Raw genomic sequence first — 21,893 nt, forward strand, 5'->3', positions numbered from 1 at the left:
CAGCTGCTACAGCATATGGCAAATACTTACAATTGCACTGACACCGTTGATTTGAATTAGTTGAACGGTTGATATTAAATGCACGATCCAAAGATTAAAACTGTATGCCTTTGGCAAGTTATAACATTAGGCATGTGGGGCTTTCAAGTTATTACTTAATTTTGGATATAAAATGTTAATAAAGACTGGCTGCATTACATGCACATGTTCCCAAGTAAAGTTTCATTGTTGATTCGGCTTATGACTAAACATTTGCACATGTGAAGGAACTGTACCTAAGACAACAGCTTCAGTTTGTTCACAGTAATAATATCAAATGACACAAATATATGACTTTACATCTGATGTGTCTCATTGGTCAAATATTCTTTAACATGAAAGTTGAATTGTTTAAGGATCTGTGCATCTCATGTCAAACAAATATGAAGAAAATACACATTGCGCAAGGAAAGATACAAATATGTATGAAATTAAAGTAGTCCTAGATTCGTATATGAAGCTGTGGTTACATGACAAGCTCCAGAGAGCTTAAACAATTTCTTTGAATTGTCGGATAGTCAAGTTTCAGTAATAGACCCCAATGGGCAGCAGAAGATATTCTATTCAGTATGGTGGGAGACTTACAATAAATGATGTATTAGCGTAATGTATCAAGAATGGGAAGGTTCGCGGCTTGGAAATCTGAATTTAGCAAACTTTGACGATCGTTCAGATATCCGTGTCGAACTTTGTAAAGAATGTTCAAGTCTGAGCAAAACTCAAGCCCAATTCAATTCAATTCTCCTCTGATTCTTTTATTTTTTCCCCATCTTTTTAATAAACTGGGTGAACTTTTGTGCTCATGAATAAAAAGAAGTTTGAATTTTGAAAACGTAAAACCCTTTCTGGCCTATTTATAGTTGTTTTCTCTTCCATAATTTGTTTACAAATCCAAAACAAAATCCATGGAGTTACAGCAGTGAAAATGCCCACCCTTAATATTAACTTCCAGCTCCCACATTACTTGTTCATTATGTCTCTCTTATATGTTCTACTTTAGGAGTGTGTAAACTTTTCAATCTACGCCCCCGTCTGCTCTCCCCCCGTGCTCGCGCCCCCCTCCCTTACCTTTTCACCTGGGTCTTCTGACAGCACAATGTCATTTGATGCTTCATTGCCATGACGACGCATCACCAGAAGCCGCCGGAGACCAGGTAAGGGAATTTACAGAGGCCTCGTGCGCTGCCCCGGCATTTAATTTAAATGCTTTGGGGAAGAGCGCGGGGCCTCTCTAAGCCCCGAACCCACCTCAGAAAATCTCACACCTACCCTGGGGGGCATTCACCCCTTTTGTTTGCACACCCCTGTACCACTGTATATTAAACAAGGACCAGGGGGCCAAATCCGTTAAGCTCCATAAGTATATTTAACCTTACATTAACCTAAATTAACATTAGGTTAATCATAACATCTATAAACTAAAGAGAATAACCTAACGTTAACCCAGTGTTATGCCTTGAAATAAAGTATGGTTACATTTACCGGACTACAAAGAGGAAGGCAACGTAAGGCACCAACAGAGTTTGAATATCTAATTTATTGAAGCCAGAAAGCACGACGTTTCGACCATATGGTCTTTCTCAAGTGAATCAAGTGGCATGATCATTATTCAATCGTCGTGCTTTCTGGCTTCAACAAATTAAATATTCAAAATCCGTTTGTGCCTTACGTTGCCTTCCTTTTTGTAGTCCTGGATTTGCTGCAGGCATTCGTAGGAGCACCGGTAATTGTATCATTCTTTACTACCATTTTGGTGTGCAGCCCTTACCTTTAACTTATACATTTACCGAACGTCAGTGCTTATGATATGCAGAAGAGGTATCCCCCCAAACATTGCATATCCACTAAATGAGGGTTACACAAGATCATACCTAAAGGTGGTGCTACCCCCATCCAGGCCCTAAATTACAGGCTACCTTTAGGTAAGACATGCTTAAAGCCAGGTTATTTGAAGTTTACCCAATGAAGTGGTAACTTATATTACCCTCCCTGCCCTGCTCCCAGTGAGTTTACATCAGTGTACTGTGTGTGGCTACTTTGCATGGGTTACTTTGACTCAGGGTTCTGGATTGGCGACTGGACAATGAGGTAGCAAGGTAGTAGAATAATGGACGAAAAGAACTATTAGAGTACAACACAGTTTTTTATCCGTGTCCCCCCGCACAGTGAACGCACACCACACTTATGACAACGTTGCATTGTTTCTCTATTGTTATAGCTATATACTGTGCTTCCATGACTGCCCACACTTACCACACAGAGGGAGGTATATATCTCGGTTTCTTAACTGTTCTAAGACCCAGAGCCCCCTCCTTTTCAGTTTGGTATATCCCTCTGTATTAGGGAATCCTAGTGGGTCCCCAATACCTTTGGCCTGTATGGGAACTGCCACTTCCATGCAGCCTGAGAGGAATGTTAATTCAGATCCGCGGTTAGAGTTGATCCGGTGGCATCCGTTACAAAGGCCCTCTGTGGCATGCCCTTGTCATACTTACGTTGGACTCCCTTAATCTTCTTCTGGGATTCTAACTAACAAGGGCACTGTCCCTATCTACAACATAATAAAGTAGGGGGTCTGGTCTGTACTATTACTTTATGAACATACCTATCTACTCTCCCTGGGGCTCCTCTTCTATTGTCCTCCTGGAACCTAACCCTCTAGAATCTTTCCCTTCTCATATATACTCTCCGTGACATCATGATCCCATGGCAACACAGGGTGGGGCCCGATACACTCCAACCTACTAATCTTTTAGGAGTGGGATTACACTTACTTAACATAGTGTAGTGCTAACTTAACGCAAGGTAGTGCTCATTTAACCTGACATTAAGGCTATGCTAATGAAATGTAAAATGACCATTGTTTTTGCATATAATTACCTATGTGAATATGCGTTAAACTTGGGGGAAATAATGTCTGTACTAATTTAGGTAACCTGACGTTATTTTCCCTGATTTAACAGAGCTTAGTGCATATGGGTCAGAGAGATTAGTGATATTAGAAAATACAACCTACTACACCGTGACTCAATGATATGTCAAACAGCAAATAAAGAAATAAAAATCCCTTTGTACGTACAACTTAATAATACATCAATGTTACAGCATTTAACCACCAGGAATGGTTATTTAACTGGAAGCAAGCCCACCACTTTAGAAATGCATAGTTCATTTTTATTTTATTGCTTTTTTGTCCATATTGATCTGTATTAGAATAATCATCAGTTAATTTCCCTGCCGCATGAAAAAGGACTACCGTCAGTTTCCCCTTCATGCTATGCTCTAAGCAGTCTCCTGAGCCATATCTGCATCCTTGTTGCGTCACGGATTTTATTTGTAATGACGCAAAAAAGTGCAGGAACACACAGAGAGTCAGTCTGACACTGTTAAGTTTAATCTTGTAGCATTTACCTTATCCCAGACAATGTGGTTCATATTTACTAAGCCATGCTAGCGATGTAGCCAGCTTCATTGCCCACGCTTGTGAGAAAAGTATGGCACACTACAGTAGTTTTGTCTTTGAATGCTATGGACACGCTGATTTTCTGATTTATACTACATTAGCTGTATGGTGTCTTTTGGCATTGGAAGGGCTTTTATGGAATAGCATCACTTAGTATATAGGCATTTTTGTGACATGACCCATTACTTGATAGAATATACAAAAATAAGGTTGGTTGGCCCATAAACTTAGATCACTGTGTTCGATACTGATACAGTTACCACTCAACCCACTGGTGTTTGAAGACAGGGTGTATTAGTAATGTTACAGTATTTCAAAAGGATCCCTGTTTATGTACAGAAATGGCAGAATATCTGCCAGTGTCCCAAGTAATTTAATGTAATATATTTTTTATTTGGCCAAAATTGTCAGAGCCATACTGAAGAATTGTAATTAATATGCTTTTCCCTTTGCTGCTGGCGATTGGGAATAGTCCAGCAAGGAATTAATTGAAATTAACTTAATACATTAACAATGATGGCTCTTCTTTGTGACAAAAATGTGTTCACTTTGGGAATTGTGTCAGGGATCACTACGGTAAATACTGGATTATTTGAATAATATGAACAGTGTTGTTCCATTTAGTCTATGATCTTTAAATGCGATGCAGCGCAATTGTCAGGTCAGGATATGACAAAACAGGTCTAATGTATGAAAAAAACATGGAAATTAATCATCAGTTTATCACTAAAATATTTATGATTGAAAAAAATCTGACATTTTAAAAACTAGCAACGGAAAATGTTTGGTTGTGCATGGTGCACAATGTAATATCTGGCTTCTACTTCACCTGTCCTTATTGATACTTTTGAAGAAAATATTAAGATATTTATTTGCAAACAACTGCTATAGATGATTGATTAATTCTTCAGATACACAAGTGGCCATGCCTGAAGATGGAGGGTGGGAGGCTTAGGATAAATGGGAGGAAGTACCTATTCACGGAAAGAGTGGTAGATTTGTGGAATAGCTTCCCAACAAAGGTGGTAGAGGCTAAAAGATTTTAAAAAATGCTTAGTGCAGGTACAGAGGTACAGTAGCAGATGTTATTGCACCATTATCACGCGGTAAAGCGTCATTGAATTGCGTTGCAAATCACCGGATAACAGAAATCGGCCTGTGAAACTTGTGATTGTGGAAATGCCAAATCGCATGATAACGGGTGCAATAGCGCCTGCTACATCGATATAAGGCTTTCCTAAATGTGAAAGAAATCCAAAGATCAAAAAATGTCTGAGGTTTTACTAACTATAGGAAAATGTGAAGATTTGGTGGTCTGCGCTTGACTTGATCAAGGGGGTATCAGTTGGGAGTGAATTTTTCCTCCCCTTATGGACAGATTATAGAGTGATCTAAGCTCAGAATGGAGGCGCCCCACCACCCCTTAAACAGAGTGAGGGGGCCGAGGCAGCTTGGGCATGGTTTTTGAGGCTTCTTGAGCCCATTAGGTTTAGGACTGCCCTTGGGGCCCATTTGCCCTCATTTGCGCCAGACGACAACATCTCTGTCTGCATAAAGAAGTACAACTTGGCTCTCTGTGTAGCCACGGACGAAGTAGCCCTAGGAGAATGTGTGTTCACAGATCCTCAAGTGTGCCGTGGTATTCTCGTGACCTCTGGGACCTGCGGCATGCTCTCTCTTAATGAAAAAGAGCGCCGGTGGTTGAGAACCCGCCAGCATGCCCACCGGACAGCCTTGAAGGTATGTCAACGGAAATATAAGTGTGCAGTTTTCAGGGTGAAGAAAGCCTATGTCACTCTGAGGATCGACTCCGCGAAGATTCATCCAACGGAACTGTTCAGGATGGTGAGCTGCCTGGTTTATTCAGACTGCTCCTCCATCATGGGTTGTCCAACTGAGGAGCGATGTGGTGAATTTAATTGATTTTGATGATAAGATCACACACATCCGTGCCGCTATTCAACCCCCCATGGACCCCATGGTTTGCCTCACCCCACAGGCAAAAGCTGGCCTTGGAAGAGTTCAACATCATCTCAATCCCGAATTTCCTATCAATCACAGCTGGGATGAACTGGACCACTTGTGACCTGGATCTGTGTCCATCATGGTTCCTGAAAGAGACCATTGTTGCAGTGGCTCTGTGGTTGGTGGAGATCATCAATAGATACCTTGCTGTATGGGAGGTGCTGGTAATTTTGAAAAAGGTGCTAGGCCATCCCCTGTTGAAGAAAGTGGGTCTAGATCTTGATGTTCTCCCAACTGTCATCTAATCGTCAACCTTCCCATGGTAGGAAAGGTGTTGGGAGGGTAGTTTTCACCTAGCTAGAAGATTGTCTTCTTTGACCCCATGCAGTCTGGCTTTAGAGTTTGTCATGGAACTGAGTCGGCCCTGGTCTGTGTGGCAGATGACTTATTAATGGCAATGGACAAGGATTGTATTTCTGCCCTTGTCATGTTGGACCTCTTAGCGGCCTTTGACACAATTGATCATGGGGTGCTGCTGCACCAGCTGAGGGACCTAGCTTTTATCGGTGGGACCACATTACAAAGGGTTGCACCGTTCCCACAGGGATGAATCAAGCAGGTGGCTATGGGGTCCCATGTGGGTACTGTCCTCTTTGGGGTCCCTCAAGAATCGGTGCTGTCACTGCTCCTGTTCAATGTCTATGTAAGACCGCTGGGCAATACAATCCGGAAGCATGGTCTGACATGCCACTAGCATGCTGATGACACCCAGATCTATGTTTCTTTCCAGCGCTGCCCAGAGATGACTGTTGCCACACTGACGCCTTGTCTAGATGAGGTGGCGCCATGGATGGAGATGAATTAGCTGAAGCTCAATCCTGACAAGACTGAACAAATGATTGTGTTCGGTGTGTGCAAGCTTCCCCTAATCAATGGTGTACAGCAGCTGCCCGTGTCCCAGGTTCGTAACCTCGGCATCCTCTGACCAGAGTCTCAACATGTGTGCCCAAGTGGTCTCAGTTGTTAAGTCTGGGTTTTTTTTAATCTGAGGCTGCTTCGGAGCTTGTGTCCCATCCTGTCATCTATGGACCTTAAATCACTGGTCCATGCCCTTTGTATCTATGCAGTTGGACTACGGGAATGCCTTATATGCAAGAATGATGCATGTGCCTGATGTGTAGGCTCCAGCTTGTGCAGAACGCTGCAGCTCAGATGCTGAGATGTGTTTTTAGCTTTGAGCATATTACTCCCACCCTACGCGATCTGCACTGGCTTCCCACTGGAACCGTATTCGGTTCAAGTTGGCCGTAATAGCCTTTAAAACCTTGAAAGGTCAAGTGCCTGCCTATCTGCAGTCTCATTTAAAGTCACGGGGGTGGGTTAGTGGCGATAATCACAGGTCCTCAGTGGGTCTGCCTCTCCATGCCAAGAGTACTGCACCCTACACCTGGTGGGCGGGCCTTATTGTGTGCGGCTTCAGAGGTCTGGAACTCTCTACCACCAGAGCTCAGGTGTATATCTACTTTACTACTGTTTCAGGCTCGGTGTAAGACTTACCTCTTCCTTTTGGCTTCTCCTATCTAGCAAAACAATTGTATATCATTTTAATTTGTTTTAACTGTAAAGTATTACGATGCCCCCTTAAGTGGAGGCGTGTTTTTGCGAGGAAAAAGTTGGTGATGGTGATGATGATGATGATGTGCTGTCAAATTCTATGATTTTATGGAAGTACAGTATTTAAAGGAAAATCTGTCATTTAAAGGAAGAGTCACTAAAACAGGAAGGAGAGGCTGATGGTGAAGGGACAGAGAAGTATGACGGAAATGAAGAATAATAATTGATGAAGGAGAAAGTCAAGAGAAATGGAGACTGCGATATAATGGAGCACATACCCACCTTCTTACTCAGCGAATACCTTTTTCCTCAAACTCAGTCGCTTTCATTTAATTATATGGGGGATATTATCTTAACAAAATGTCTTGTTAACAGTGAACATGATTACATTTGACTTCAGAAATATGTTAATTGCCATAATTAATCCACATTCACAATCATCTCTAAGCGCCAAGAGAACACACTTCTCCTTCCTTCAGAGACTGTGGAGCCGAAAGGATCATACAGCCTCCGGTTTAATCCACGGGTCATGTGATTATAAATACGTAGTATTTACTGCATATCATGCAGCAAGTTACATGGAGCACTCATTTAGCTGATTGGTCAGTATAAGCTGTGCTTCTATATTAGTGTCATGATAAATCCTCTCCTTCCATTCTGTTTAATCTTTGCCATGCTGTATAGTACTCTGAACTACAAGAGATCTGCATGCAAAGGACTACAAATTAAACATGAACGAGGGGCAATCTTTTTGAACCAACCATGTAAACTGTTTCCGCAAGCTTTTGCTGCTTTGTGCCTAATGCTTTATTTACGAGTAGCACATACAGTACGTGCTCAGAACCTATCCTGAAAAATGTAACCGAAATAACATGTAAAGGGAAGGATTTTATCACCAATGAATTGTTTACAAGAAAATAATTTAATCGAACACTTTGAATAATAAAGTTGCTTAATGATTTCATTATTTCTACCTCGGTGTAAAAAAACCTAGACATTTATTTAAATGCTATTTGTCCAAAAGAGTAGACTTTTATTTGGTAAATCCTATTTCCATAGTAATCATACCAGTAGCATTCCACAATATCAATTACAAATATTGTACATTTCTTTGAATATGTGTACCTTCACTATTATTACCAAAAAGCAGTTCAAAGCACAAACTGCTCTTTCAGTTAAAAAAAATCAATACTTTCCAGCTTAAAACCTTTTCATTTATTTTTTATTTTTAATGATTCCCTCATGTGTCTTATTTATACTGTATATGTGAGGTACTTAAGTCTTAATCCTATCCTATGTGTTTCTTTCTTTTTCCCAAGATGTGCATTATGTGGCTTTTAATTCACGTAATGCCTCATGATTTCCACACCAGTTATCTTCATGCAGATATCAAATGATAAGGCTAAGGCCCCGCTGCACGCGCCCGCACGGCCGCCTTGCTTACCCGCGGTGCGTGCAATTCACTGCACCGCGATTTGTGGTCTGCAGTGAATTTTTTCCGGAGCGGGGTGGGGGAGGGGGGGCGTGGCCAAAACGGGTGGGGGGCACGGCCATGACGTGAGGGGGTGGGACCATCCCACAGCACAGCACTGCAGCCCCTCAGCTCCACAGCAGCCCCTCAGCTCCACAGCAGCCCTTTAGCTCCACAGCAGCCCCTCAGCTCCACAGCAGCCCCTCAGCTCCACAGCAGCCCCTGCAATTGACCGCTCCCTGCGGTCTGTAGGGAGAGGGAGCGGGAGCTGGGGGCGGGGGGGAGGCGTGGTTTGAGCGGAGGGCTCTCGTGCTGTCCCCCTCCAACCTGTCGGTCCCTCTCCCCCCTCTCGGTCCCTCTCCCGGAGCCCCCCTCCTCTCCCCTCCCGCTCCTCTCCCCCCCTCCCGGAGTAGGGGCAGCCTGCGAAACGGCACCAGAGGAGGGGGGAGATGGGGGGGGCGCTATGCACGGCTCCAGGGTAGCTGCCTCCCTTCCCTCCCCATAGCCGCCTCCCTTCCCTCCCCGTAGCCGCCTCCCTTCCCTCCTCATTGGCTGACTGCTGCACCACGTGACGCGTCAGCACTTCTGATCACCAGAAGCTTGCAGCATCGGCCGGCTGACGCGTCACAGCACGCAGTAAGCCCCGTCTGAAGGAGCCAGCAGGGACCTCCAGACTGGAGGAAAGGAGCTGGTGGCCCGCTGCTGTGCAGCCGCGCGCGTCACCAGACGCAGCGGGACCAAAGCCTAACACTGCAAAATAAAGCTATAAAATATAGACTAAACCAGGGGTGGTCAACTCCCGTCCTCAAGGGCCACCAACATGTCAGGTTTTAAGGATATCCCTGCTTCAGCACATATGGCACAATCAGTGACTCAGTCAAAGACTGCCAGCTTCTCAGTGTGACTGAGCCACTGATTGAGGCTTCTATGCTGAAGCAGGAATATCCTTAAAAAGTGACCTGTTGGTGGCCCTTCAGGACTGGAGTTGCCCACCCCTGGACTAAACTGTTCAATGTAAAACTTCATTGTTTGCCATTTGTCAAATACTACAGTTTTCCTGAGATTTTAGACATGTTTGTTTAAATCAGAAATGATTTCCAGTGTCATTAACAGCAAGGGGGCGGATACGATTTCAATCCGATTAAAGCTTCTGACCCCAGTTAACCTCCTTAGTAGAGGTCTGCCGATAACAAGTTCTGCTTCTTCTAATCAAAGAGAAATCGGAATAGAATGAAGGGTGTTCAAGTATTGGATTTTTTTTTTTTTTTAATGCAAGTAAATTTTATTTAAGTAAAAATTGTCCAGCAGTGCCCTGTTCTTAGGGGGTATTACTATTACAGGCTGAATGTATGGGTTTTATCTTTTCCATTTTGCATAAATAATACAGACACTTTTGTATAGACATATTAATTTGTAATTAACTTACTAGTTTCTCCACACACAGTACAGCCCCTCCTCTCTGCACTCACAGTACTGCCCCCCATTCCACACACACAGTACAGCCCCCCATTCCACACACACAGTACAGCCCCCCATTCCACACACAAAGTACTGCCCCCCATTCCACACACACAGTACTGCCCCCCATTCCACACACACAGTACAGCCCCCCATTCCACACACACAGTACAGCCCCCCATTCCACACACAAAGTACTGCCCCCCATTCCACACACACAGTACAGCCCCTCCTCTCTGCACTCACAGTACTGCCCCCCATTCCACACACACAGTACAGCCCCTCCACTCTGCACTCACAGTACTGCCCCCCATTCCACACACACAGTACAGCCCCCCATTCCACACACACAGTACAGCCCCTCCTCTCTGCACTTACAGTACTGCCCCCCATTCCACACACACAGTACAGCCCCTCCTCTCTGCACTCACAGTACTGCCCCCCATTCCACACACACAGTACTGCCCCCCATTCCACACACACAGTACAGCCCCCCATTCCACACACACAGTACTGCCCCCCATTCCACACACACAGTACTGCCCCCCATTCCACACACACAGTACTGCCCCCCATTCCACACACACAGTACTGCCCCCCATTCCACACACACAGTACAGCCCCCCATTCCACACACACAGTACAGCCCCTCCTCTCTGCACTCCCAGTACTGCCCCCCATTCCACACACACAGTACTGCCCCCCATTCCACACACACAGTACAGCCCCTCCTCTCTGCACTCACAGTACTGCCCCCCATTCCACACACACAGTACAGCCCCCCATTCCACACACACACAGTACTGCCCCCCCATTCCACACACACACACAGTACAGCCCCTCCTCTCTGTACTCACAGTACAGCACCCAATTCCACACACACAGTACAACCCTATTCACACACACAGTACAGCCCCCCATTACATACACACAGTACAACCCCTCTACACACGCACACAGTACAACCCTCTCCACACCCCCCCTCTACCTATCTCCCAGTAGCTGAGAGTGATGAAGCCGCAATGCAGGACATTGACTCATGTGGCAGTGTAGCGCACTTTCCCCCACCCCCTGGGAGATAAGGCGTCTACGATGTGTGTGGTGCTTTACCTGTGGCTCGCAAGAGACCTGAACCTCCGCCACGGGAGCGTACCTGATTCGTTATATAAATGCGCCTCCACCTGCGTGGGATGCCAGCTATGCGGGATAATCCCGTGCAGGACCATATATGTACAACACACACACTGATGTAACAGAACAATGGAGCTTTACTATGAACATATATGAAATGCCAAACAATGATAATAATAATACTACTGGTTACAGCTAACCATCCAGCCGCGCAGGGCAGTAACCCACCACCGTGTACCCCACACTGTGTCCACAGTACCCAATGGGGCCCTCATGCACCCAACCATCCAGATGTCCACGAGGATATAACCCCTCCCACCCCAATGTGTGGTCAGTGCTGCCACTATGGTGTATGTTAATGGTTTGTGTTAAAGGTACCTGCCGGGTGCTCCAGGACCCGGGTGCGCCGATGGGAAGACAACCGGGATCCGCCGATCCAGCAAGGTCATCCGCGACGAGTCTGCCTCCGCGGGGGTGGTATCCCGCTGGAGGGTCCCACACGAACATAGTCTCTAGTCTTGGCAGGGTGGTCTGGACCCAGACCACGATTATCAGGGTTGCGCAGCGTTGCAGCTGTGTCCCTGAACTACCAAACAGCTAATGGTGCAGGGTCCTTACCTAAAGGCCTGTCCCTGTAGCAGCCACAATCTTGAGATGTTTGGGGCCTAGGGGGGGTCTCTGGCCTAGTGCAGAGGGCCACAGACTCCTGCACACATACACCCTCCCCTATCTGTGTCCCAGCTCCAACTGACTAGCGTGGGCTCTGTCTAATGACTATATCCTGTAGCAGGCGAATCCTAGAGCCCTATTGGCTATCTGGCTGCATGTGACTCGCAGCCCCTGAGGCTGCTGGGAGTTGAAGTCCCTTGCAGAGCTTTCTCTATGGACGGCCGTATGCGCCTAGCAGACTGTGCATGCGCAACTAATGTAATGGCCGCCGCAGCACCTACCGTGCATGCGTGAACCTGCGCAAGATGGCGGCGCCCTGTAGAGCGGGCCACCGAAGCTTCCGGCGATGCGCTCGCCCCTGCAGCTCTCTCAACACTCCCTGCATTCCCCCGCTGTAGCGGAGGTAAGCGGGAACGACCGGAGAACCCTGCTATAGCAGTTACCGCCAGATGGGGTGCGATGTTCCACATCACGCCATCATCACTCCCAGCCTCCTCCTCCTCTGCATTGCTCTCCCACGCAGGCAGGGAGGGGGAGGAGTCAGCGTTCTCACCCCTCCCCTGTCTAAGATAAGCTGGGCTCATTCATCTGCTTGTATAACGAGTGCTGCTGCTCAGAAAGCTAATTTGTTAAAATGTAAAATTTCAGCCAATCACATTTCAGACTGGTTTATGTATGTATGTATGTACTATATACGTTTATTTTATAGCACCATTAGGGGCCTATGCAGAGAGCAGCTCTATTTCGAAATTCGCCATTTTTTGGAGAAAATCGCGCAGAAAGCAGCAGAAAATGGCGAGTTCCGAAAAACGCGCCAATTTTTCTTTTCTATTTGTAAAACTCGCCTCGCGGCTGGCGAGAACCTCAATCTCGCCAGTTTTAAAAATATCCTAATGCAGAGAGGCGCGAACGGCATCTAGCGGCTGTTCGCGCCAATAAAATGGCGCGATTGTCTCCTTTTTGCCTCGCCAGAAAAAATTGGCAAGAAGCTGCCGCTCGCGGCCATTGCAAAGGGAAAAAAAAGGCGCGAATTTGTTTTTACACGTTTCTGAAGCGCGCATCTCGCCAATTTAAACTCGCCACACGCATCCATGTTAAACATAGCAGAATTCGCACTTTTCTGCATATGGAGAATAAAACTCTCCAAAAAAGCTACTTTTTAATAAATTCGCCAATTTTAAAATTCGCTGCTCTCTGCATAGGCCCCTTAATCTACATAGCACTTCACAGCAGTAATACACGTGACATAATAATATAAATAATACAAATAACACATAATGGGAAGAAGTGCTTCAGACATAAAAGTAACATTTAGGAACAGGAGTCCCTGCCCCGAAGAGCTTACAATCTAATTACAGGTTTCACCTATAATAGATGTTAACAGTTATACAATAAATTAACAGTACAGAATATTTGATATTCCTGTTCTGGGATACGTGAACAATAGTAGTAAATGCTACTGTGCAGTATTTTGGGTTGAAAGCAATAAGATAATTTGTTTAAACGATAACAGAAAAATCGTGGTTGAAAGGTTCGCAGGTTCAAAATCCAAACTTCCCAAACTTTAAAGTTTGTTCAATCGAACATTGGACCAAACTTTTGAATCCAATAAAAATGTGAGCAAAACCTTAGAGAGGCTCGTTCATTACTTTAGGTTGTTTACTTGTATAGTTGTGTGAAAAGTACACAGTTTTAAAAAAGTGCGCTCACATTTTTAAGAATATTAAAGATTAAATACTTATTTTGAGCTTTTCCAATTTTTTTACCAAACCCAATCCAGTTCATGCCAAACCCAAACCCAAACCAAATTTCAAACCAAAAACAAAAAATCTGTGAGTGCCCATCCTCAATGTGTATATGTGTATACTGTACTGCTGCGACCAGCTTAATTCTTACATTTACCCGTAATTTTCCCGGGGCTTTTTTTGGCTGGCGCCGAACTTGGCCGCGCACAAGCCGCATCTTCCCTTCCTCCGGTCCATGACGCGTGACCCCCTGGCTGCTCCGCCTCTACTTCCCCTGATCCCCCACACATACAGCGCGTGTGATCCCCAGAACCCAACACGTCATGGATGCCTTCGGGATGCCGGCGGAACCGTGGCACGCGTGACCGGCTCACCAACTGGGGCACCAGTGACGCGCGGCCGCGCGGCAAGCATCGGGGAAAAAAAAAACCAGCCGCGACTGCACGCGGTTTTAAATTACCCGCGGTGGCGGCCGCTTTAGACTCAGGATGGCCACCACTGTATGTGTATGTATATGTGTATGTATGTATGTGTTTATATGTACACACATTACAGTGGTGAACTGTAGTAACAATGATGTAACATTTTTCAAAACTCGTGCACAGAAATAAAGTAATTACATTGTTATACTGTTCAAATTTACAAAAGCACAATTACCAGCATACAACTTTTTGCAAATGTATACACACAATTTATTTCATTCAAATTAAACATATGTGATAGTTAGGTTTTTTGTTTTGTTTAGTACATGAACATAACATATAAGTGCTGGAGTTTTTTGCACACTGAGGAGTTTACTGTTCCAGCTGAATTTACATTTGGACTGTTCCTGTGTATGCTGGCCACAAGTCTACTTCAGTGGGTCATTAACCTTGTAGCACCATACTTTGCCAGTTATACTCAGTGTGTCACTGTCTTGGAGTACTAGCAGTAGCTCTTTATATGCTCTTTATATATCTTTGTTATTCCATTGTTTCATTTACTTTTGTAATTTAGTGTCAGTGTGTCACTGTGCATTTCAGGGACCTAGTCACAGGGTAATGGAAGTACCAGGTGACTTCGGACTACCTGGGAACGGGCCAGAAGAAGGGGTCTGTACCCCGAAACGTTACGTTGCCCCCGTTGCCCTGCACTTTTGAATTTCCTGTGTTTTTTTCTTCCTCTCCTTTCCTCTCTTTCCTTCCCCAACCCTGTCTTTGTCCCTGTTCTTGTATATACACGTTCTCCCTCTGTTGCTGTTTGACGTTATATGCATCGTTTATGTTTAATTAAATTTGACTTTTTGGCTGATCCTTTATTAGTTCTTTTTTCTTGGTGTGCTGGGAACATTTATGTTCTATATGAACATAACATATGAACTCAATATAAATAACTTTGCAGTACTGTGGGATAATTTAAACTGTTTTCCAAAACATTTAGGTGTTTGTACCCAACAGCTAAATGTTGGGTTTATCACCAGCCTTTGGAAGTTTTTCTTGATGTCAAAATTATTCTAAAAGGATTTGTAGGTTTGTTGTACGTTGTGTTACCTTCTAAGAGACCAACAGTGTTTTCATAGATAAACTTATAGTGTACAGAGTTTTCAAAACATCATAGGTTTCTTTTCAAGTGTACATTATAGTACGGTTACAGTACACTTGAAGAAGAAACGTAGGAACTTTCGAAAGCTCTGTACTCTATAATGTCATCTGATGCTAGTCTGCTAAAAAGTATCACTGCCTACAACTAATCTACAGTTCTGTAGGATCAATGCCGCTACAAGAAATTTGCAATAGAATTATGAGTAAAATGTATTGATGCACATTGTTAAAACACACACATTTTTTGTGCAGAAATTAATTATCCTACAATTTAAGGGTAAAAGACATAAACACATCAAAACATTCTGCCTTGGTGACAGATACAGTATTATCCTGCTTTTCCTTATTTGTTTACATTTTGCACAGCTGTCAAACACATATTACAGCTCATTTTCTATACAAATATTTACAAAATTATCCCTAATTGTTCTTTTTATGATACCTTTGAAGAAACCTGATAAACCGGAATGTTATTAGTGCACAGGAGACACCGGTAGAGAAAAACATTAGTGAGCTAAAAGAAGATTTTGAATCACAATGGGCAAAACACTCAAAAGTCACAGAAAATGTGATTCTAATGTTATTGTGGAATGGCTTATATTACAGTATATTGTTCACAGTTTACATAGTTACATAGTTACATAGTTACATAGTTACATAGTAGTTGAGGTTCAAAAAACACATATGTTCATCAAGTTAAACCTATGTTAAATTTAGACGACAGATACTTTATCCTATATTTGTATTTAAAATATTTTGATCCAGAGGAAGGGGGGAAAAAATCCTAGTGAAATATCATCCAAAAGGGGAGAAATAAATTCCTTCCTGACTCCAAATAATAGCAATCAGATTACTTCCTGGATCAACATCCTTCCCATGTTTATTTATTTGGTATATCGCTGTACACCTTTCCTTTCTAAAATGGTGGCCAACCTTTTTTTTTTTTCCACAGTCTCCATGGGTAATGAATTCCACATTTCCAACTGCCCTTAATGTAAAGAACCCTTTCCTGTGCTGCTGGTGAAATCTAATTTCCTCCAACCTTAAGTTAAGACTTAAAGCAGCAAAATACCCCATAAACCCATTTATGCTCCTACCTAAAATGTATCTAGGTGACCCTACTACTTATACTGCTTTTTTATTTTATTTATGTGTAGCGCAGTTCCCCCACCCTCTGGGAGATATGGCGACTATGGTGTGTGTGTGTTACCTGTAGCTCACAGGAGGCCTGAAACTCCGCTGCTGGGAGCCTGGGGTGAACCTGATCCATCTGGTGACAGCGCCCCCACCTATGCGGGATCCTAACAGTGTTGGATAACCTTGTGCAGGACACTATGTAAATAATACACACTGGTATGGTATAACAAGTTTACTGAATGCATAAGAAGAGTAATAACAGAACTACTCAAGCCTCACAGGGCCGTACCCCCACACCATGCCCCCAACATCGTGTCCACACCCCGGTGGGGTTTACCGTAAAGTACTGAGGTGCCCCTTGGCACCCAACCACCCTGGTGTCCACAAAGTCAACCCACCCAAAGTGTGTGTGACAGCACTGCCCACACCCGCGTGTTACTGTTGGTGCACTTGTAGATGAGAATACCTGCCAGGTGCTCCGGCACCCGGTATCACTGATAGAAGAGAACCGTCAGTCCCATGGCGTCGTTGTCAGTGAAGGCGTCCGGCTCCACTTGGAGTGGTATCAAGCAGGAGTGTCCCACCGCGAAGATAGTCTCTGTGCCTTGTGGTGGTGGTCTGGTCCCAGACCACAGGCCGCAACTGCTGCGTAGCATTCTGCTGTGTCCCTGACACTAATGATGCTAAGTGGGGCAGTGTCCCTGTCTAAGGAACCTGTCGCTATAACAGCCATAAGCTATGTGGGTGTTGGGGCCTAGCTGGGGCCTAACAGGGGGTCTCTGGCCTAGTGCAGGGGCCTACTGACACCCTACACCCTTACCCTCTGATGTCCCAGCTCCTACTGGCGTGGCTTGCAGCGTGCCAAATGTATCTATCCTGGCCGCAGGGGGTTGCTGCAGCTCGATTGGCTGTTTCGCACCATGTGATCTAGCAGCCCCAGTGGCTGCTGGGTGTTGTAGTCCCCACGGAGCACCTTACTGTAATGGCTGCCGCTCTGGCTCTCTTGCGCATGTGCGACTGCACTGCACATGCACGGCTGTGCGCAAGATGGCGGTGCTCTGCAATGGCAGCCGCCGGCAACTCGGTCGCCTTCAGGGATGCCATGCATCTCCCGGCACCCGCCGGACGCACCTGCTACCCTCCCCTCACTAAGCGGATGTAAGCAGGGGACAGAAGGGACCCAGGCGGGACCTGGCCACATATGTTTATTGAGGTAGAAGTTTCAGGAATAAATGCTTTTGCATCTGCTGAGCCAACCTCTTCCTCTGTCATAAAGTTGTAGGTGTAGTGAGACATGTTCTGAAATGATCCATAGAGTGGCTTTGTTGACATTTTGTCAACATGTGTTCGACTTTTACTTGGCAACATCTATCATGATATTTTCCTTAATTTCACAACAGTTTACAATACAAAAGGTTGGCCAAATTACTAAAAATGTTGCAAAAATGGTAGTACTGTATAAAAAAGCCATTTACCTGCGTTGGGCTAATTAAATAAAATGCATGGGGAACTCGGACTACAGCTTGGCAGGGAAAAAATTGTCACTTTTGCATGGTTAGCAAATTTGGGGGAAAACTTTGCACATTCCCATTTTCTGCTGTGTTTTCTGTATTGATGTAAATCAGTTTGCACAAAATACTATCCCACATTTGCCAATGCAGTGGCACATTTGACCATGAATTCATTGAAAATAATGTCTCAATAGCACGTTGTTTTTCTACAAGTAGATATACTGAAGCAGTTAAGAACAAGTACAATCTATTGACCATGTTTTTGCTCAAGAAATCTGTCATTTATTTTTAATTTGACGCCCTAACACATCCATCCGATCCATCTGTTACCAGATGAAGTAAAAAACTGGAGCAAGTCCAAAAATTAGTGCAAACAAAAATCTGCAGTACTATAATCATACAGATCAGAAGAAAGAATTAGATTCACTCACTGGATTTATGTAACTGCCTCAGGTGCACAGCGATCATCCCCTGCTGGGGAGACTATTAATACCGGACACATCCTCCTAAAACAAGAAGGAACCGGCACTCCAGAGGTCTTCATACAAAAAAAACAATTTGATCCACACAGATCAAAGTTTTGGTCAAACACACTGACCTTTGTCAAGATCTTGCCGTATCCTTCTTGTTTTAGGAGGACAGATAAGAACATAATTGCATAAAAAGGAGCATTCAATAAGCTGCATTCAGAAACAGGAATATCAATATGAGTTCTACCTTCCAAAGATTTCTGGCAATTTCTATATACAGTACTAATATATGTAGTTGTGCGAGACCTCACTGGGTCTAGTAAATCATATGTAGCATCGGTGTGTGGCTTAGTTGCTGATCATCCCAGCATGAAATATCAGGGATCACCTGGGCTCAGCACTCTCAGGTATTCTGTCTCTCACCTGTCAGTAGTAGCCATACACACTCACTGTCGTAGTCATGAATATAGTGTCCCTTTAACATTGATTGAAGACAACACTCACAAAGATTTGCCGCTGTACGTATCACCGGCGTGCTCCCTGCCATGTAAACGCCAATGTTAAAGGAAATTAATGGCGACGAACTGCTGAAGAAAAATGATGGTCTGGAGAGCAAAAAAGTGCTAATAAAAAACTTTAATCAGCACGTATGAAAAAATGGAGGACCTCAAGGATCACTCCAATGTGTTTTGCGCTGCAATGATGCTTTGTCAAAGATAGCAAGCATTACTTTCCTTTACCATTGCTTTTACCAGATTAATATTACTGTCCAAACCTTTTCAGATGCCATATATTACTTTGTTTAAATCCTCCATAAATTATCAAAAGACAAATATTTTCCAAAGTGAGGTATAAACTTTAGTAACAAATTATATGGCACATGAAAGTATGCAACATCTTTGTTAAGACATGAATCTTTAGGGTCTATTAACCACCATATGAAGCAATAAAGATTATTATAGACCTACTGTATATAAAATTGTGTAAAGTGTAATTTTCTGTTTTTCATATATTGACACTTGCTCAAATGGAGACAACCTATATTTGTACATGTGAAGAATACTACTTCAGAGAATATCATGCTCTGATAGGTATCATAAATACAGTAGCTTAAATTTAACATGCAATTATCTGACCTAAATAAAAATCAGTAAAAGGGTTTGAATCGCTTCAAATAAAAGAATGTGAGAAGAGAATATGAGAGAGAAGTCTAGCGTGACCTCTAGGCAGCGTGCTTGGTCTGCTGGATGTATGATAGTACTTCCAACAGTAATGTGGAAGGAGGTAATAGGGCCAGGTATGGGAGGAAATATGAGCTCTGTTTTTGCCATGTTAAGTTTAGGTCGGCGGAGGGCCATTCAGGATGATATAGCGGAGCGACATTCAGAAACTTTAGTCTGTACAGCAGGTGTAAGGTCAGGGGTTGAAAAGTAAATTTGTGTGTCATTAGCATAGAGGTGATATTTGAACCCAAGTGATGTGATTAGGTCACCTAGAGAGAGTGTGTACAGAGAAAAGAGAAGGGGTCCCAGGACAGAGCCCTGAGGTACCCCACAGAGAGATTGATAGAGGAGGAGGAGGTTGCTGCTCCCCAGCTGCTTCCTCTCTTCCTCACTGTCCTGGCGGTGGCTCCGAGGGGCCCCGGCCTTTGCTGGAGTTGGGCCTCTTGTTACCGGCGTGCCAGGCGTCTCCCCAGGGTTATTTAGTGTGGGGAGGGGGGGGGGTGAATTGAGTGTGTTAGAACAGGGGTGCGCAAACTATTCATGCTGTGCACCCGTGCCTGATCCCCCCGGTGCTTGCGCCCCCCCTACCTTGCTTTACGACATGCGGAGTCATGTGATGTCACGCCATGACCCCGCAGCATCATTTGACTCTGCGTTGCCATGGCGAAGGGTCATGTGACGTCACATGGTCCCGTGTCATCATTTGACGCCGCGTTGCATGGTGACGCGTCACACAGCCGTCTGAATCAAGGTAAGTGGAGTGTTGCAGAGGCCTCACGCGATCCCCTGACATTAAATTAAATGCCTTGGGGAAGAGCGCGGGGCCTCTGCAACCACCTGCACCCCCCCATAAAATTCTCGGGGCGACCCAGTTTGCGCACCGCTGTGTTAGAGGATTGAATGAGAGAAGAGGGAGGGGGAGTAAATAAATACACTGGACCAAGCATATTTTGATTTATTTTGCCTTTTTTACGCAAGGGTGGGAATGACAAACTGTATTGTGATGCGCATTTCATTCCCCCACATATTTTTTCCTTTCCCTAATTCTGATTAAAGTAAGTTTGTTGTATGTTAATGCTTATAAAGTATATACCTATTAGTGTGTGTGTACAGTATATGTATGTGTTTGCGGGGTGTACTATGCATCCATGTGTTGTGGCTCTCTGAAAATGATGGACAAAGAAATTATTTATAAAATGGCACTTCTTCACAGAAAGGTGGCAGACCCCTGGTCTAGTTTAATGTTGTATGTCTATGTCAATGAACAATGTTTGCTGTGTAAAGCTTAACATTTAATATTTGATTCATTTCAGGTCCAACTGTGGATAGTTGAACACTGTGAACTCCCCAATCCCTCAATACACATCCGTCCAAAATGGCAGAAGATGCTGATATGCGCAATGAGCTCGAAGAAATGCAGCGACGTGCTGACCAGCTGGCTGATGAGGTGAGATGAAAGAGCGCTTGAAGATGTCTGATGAAAGATGTAGATTACTTTGCTACAATTTCAAACATAGGACTGTAGCACATCCTTATACTGTATTTAATTTAAGATATGTACAAAGCTCCAGACACAATGCCTTGAAAAGCATTTCAGATTTCTTGTAGTTTGGCTAAAAGAACTATATAATAACATTATGAGATATTTCCTTATACAGCAAGTTCCCCAATTGTCACTGACGCAAACAAGGGGAAATATGTGAATGCATCTTGCTACGTATATTGATTCTGAAAGACACATGGGGTGGTGTTATAATCTTTGAAAGTTAAGTTTTTGTAGTTAAGTTAAGTTTTTGATTGAGACAATTAAATCAGAATCGCTGCTTAACCTTGAGAGGTAGAAGTTATCAAGTTCATTAGAGGGTTTGTCTAAGGAGTGCACCAAAGATAGGATTTCTGTCTCTTTCACGGCACAAGTATATACAAATGATAGCATTGACATAAATATGTTGTATCTGCTAATAATGTATTCTTCAATTTGTTTTTCAGTCGCTGGAAAGCACACGTCGAATGCTTCAATATGTTGAAGGGGTAAGATATGATTTATATTACATAGACCATAGCAAAGAAAACATTTGCATTTAATGTCACTTCTTTAATTATATTACAAATTCATAAATGTATAGTATTGTGTGTTGTTTTACTGCTTATTTCCACAAGCAATTACCAACACTAAAACTAGTTCTTCAAGCTAATTGTTTCCCCGGTAATTTCAGAGAAGCTATACATTTTAAAAGAGTTATTTATGCCTTATTGATTAATAATAGTGCAGCTTTGACTGTGACTTAAAAAAAAATAGATATATCGATTCTGCTTGTAATTAATAAGATATCACCTGCTTCACTTTTATTTATATATTTACCCTAATTTGGTTAGGCTCTATGAGTTTTGCATTTACTGGCAGAAAACATAATGAC

The 21,893-nt window shown here is 43.8% G+C and overlaps 1 protein-coding gene across 2 annotated transcripts in view; it reads left to right on the forward strand.

Annotated features, from left to right (window-relative positions):
- The window catches only part of SNAP25 (synaptosome associated protein 25), a 135,283-nt gene that overhangs the window by 35,371 nt on the left and 78,019 nt on the right, over window positions 1-21,893 (forward strand). For both annotated transcript variants that reach the window (XM_075596036.1, XM_075596034.1), the window contains exons 2-3: window positions 20,790-20,923; window positions 21,466-21,507. In XM_075596036.1, coding sequence (XP_075452151.1) covers window positions 20,852-20,923; window positions 21,466-21,507 — 114 coding nt within the window. In that variant the 5' untranslated portion in view covers window positions 20,790-20,851. The remainder of the gene's footprint in view (window positions 1-20,789; window positions 20,924-21,465; window positions 21,508-21,893) is intronic.

Source organism: Ascaphus truei, chromosome 4 (genome assembly GCF_040206685.1).
Source record: "Ascaphus truei isolate aAscTru1 chromosome 4, aAscTru1.hap1, whole genome shotgun sequence".
In the NCBI taxonomy this organism is placed as follows: domain Eukaryota; kingdom Metazoa; phylum Chordata; class Amphibia; order Anura; family Ascaphidae; genus Ascaphus; species Ascaphus truei.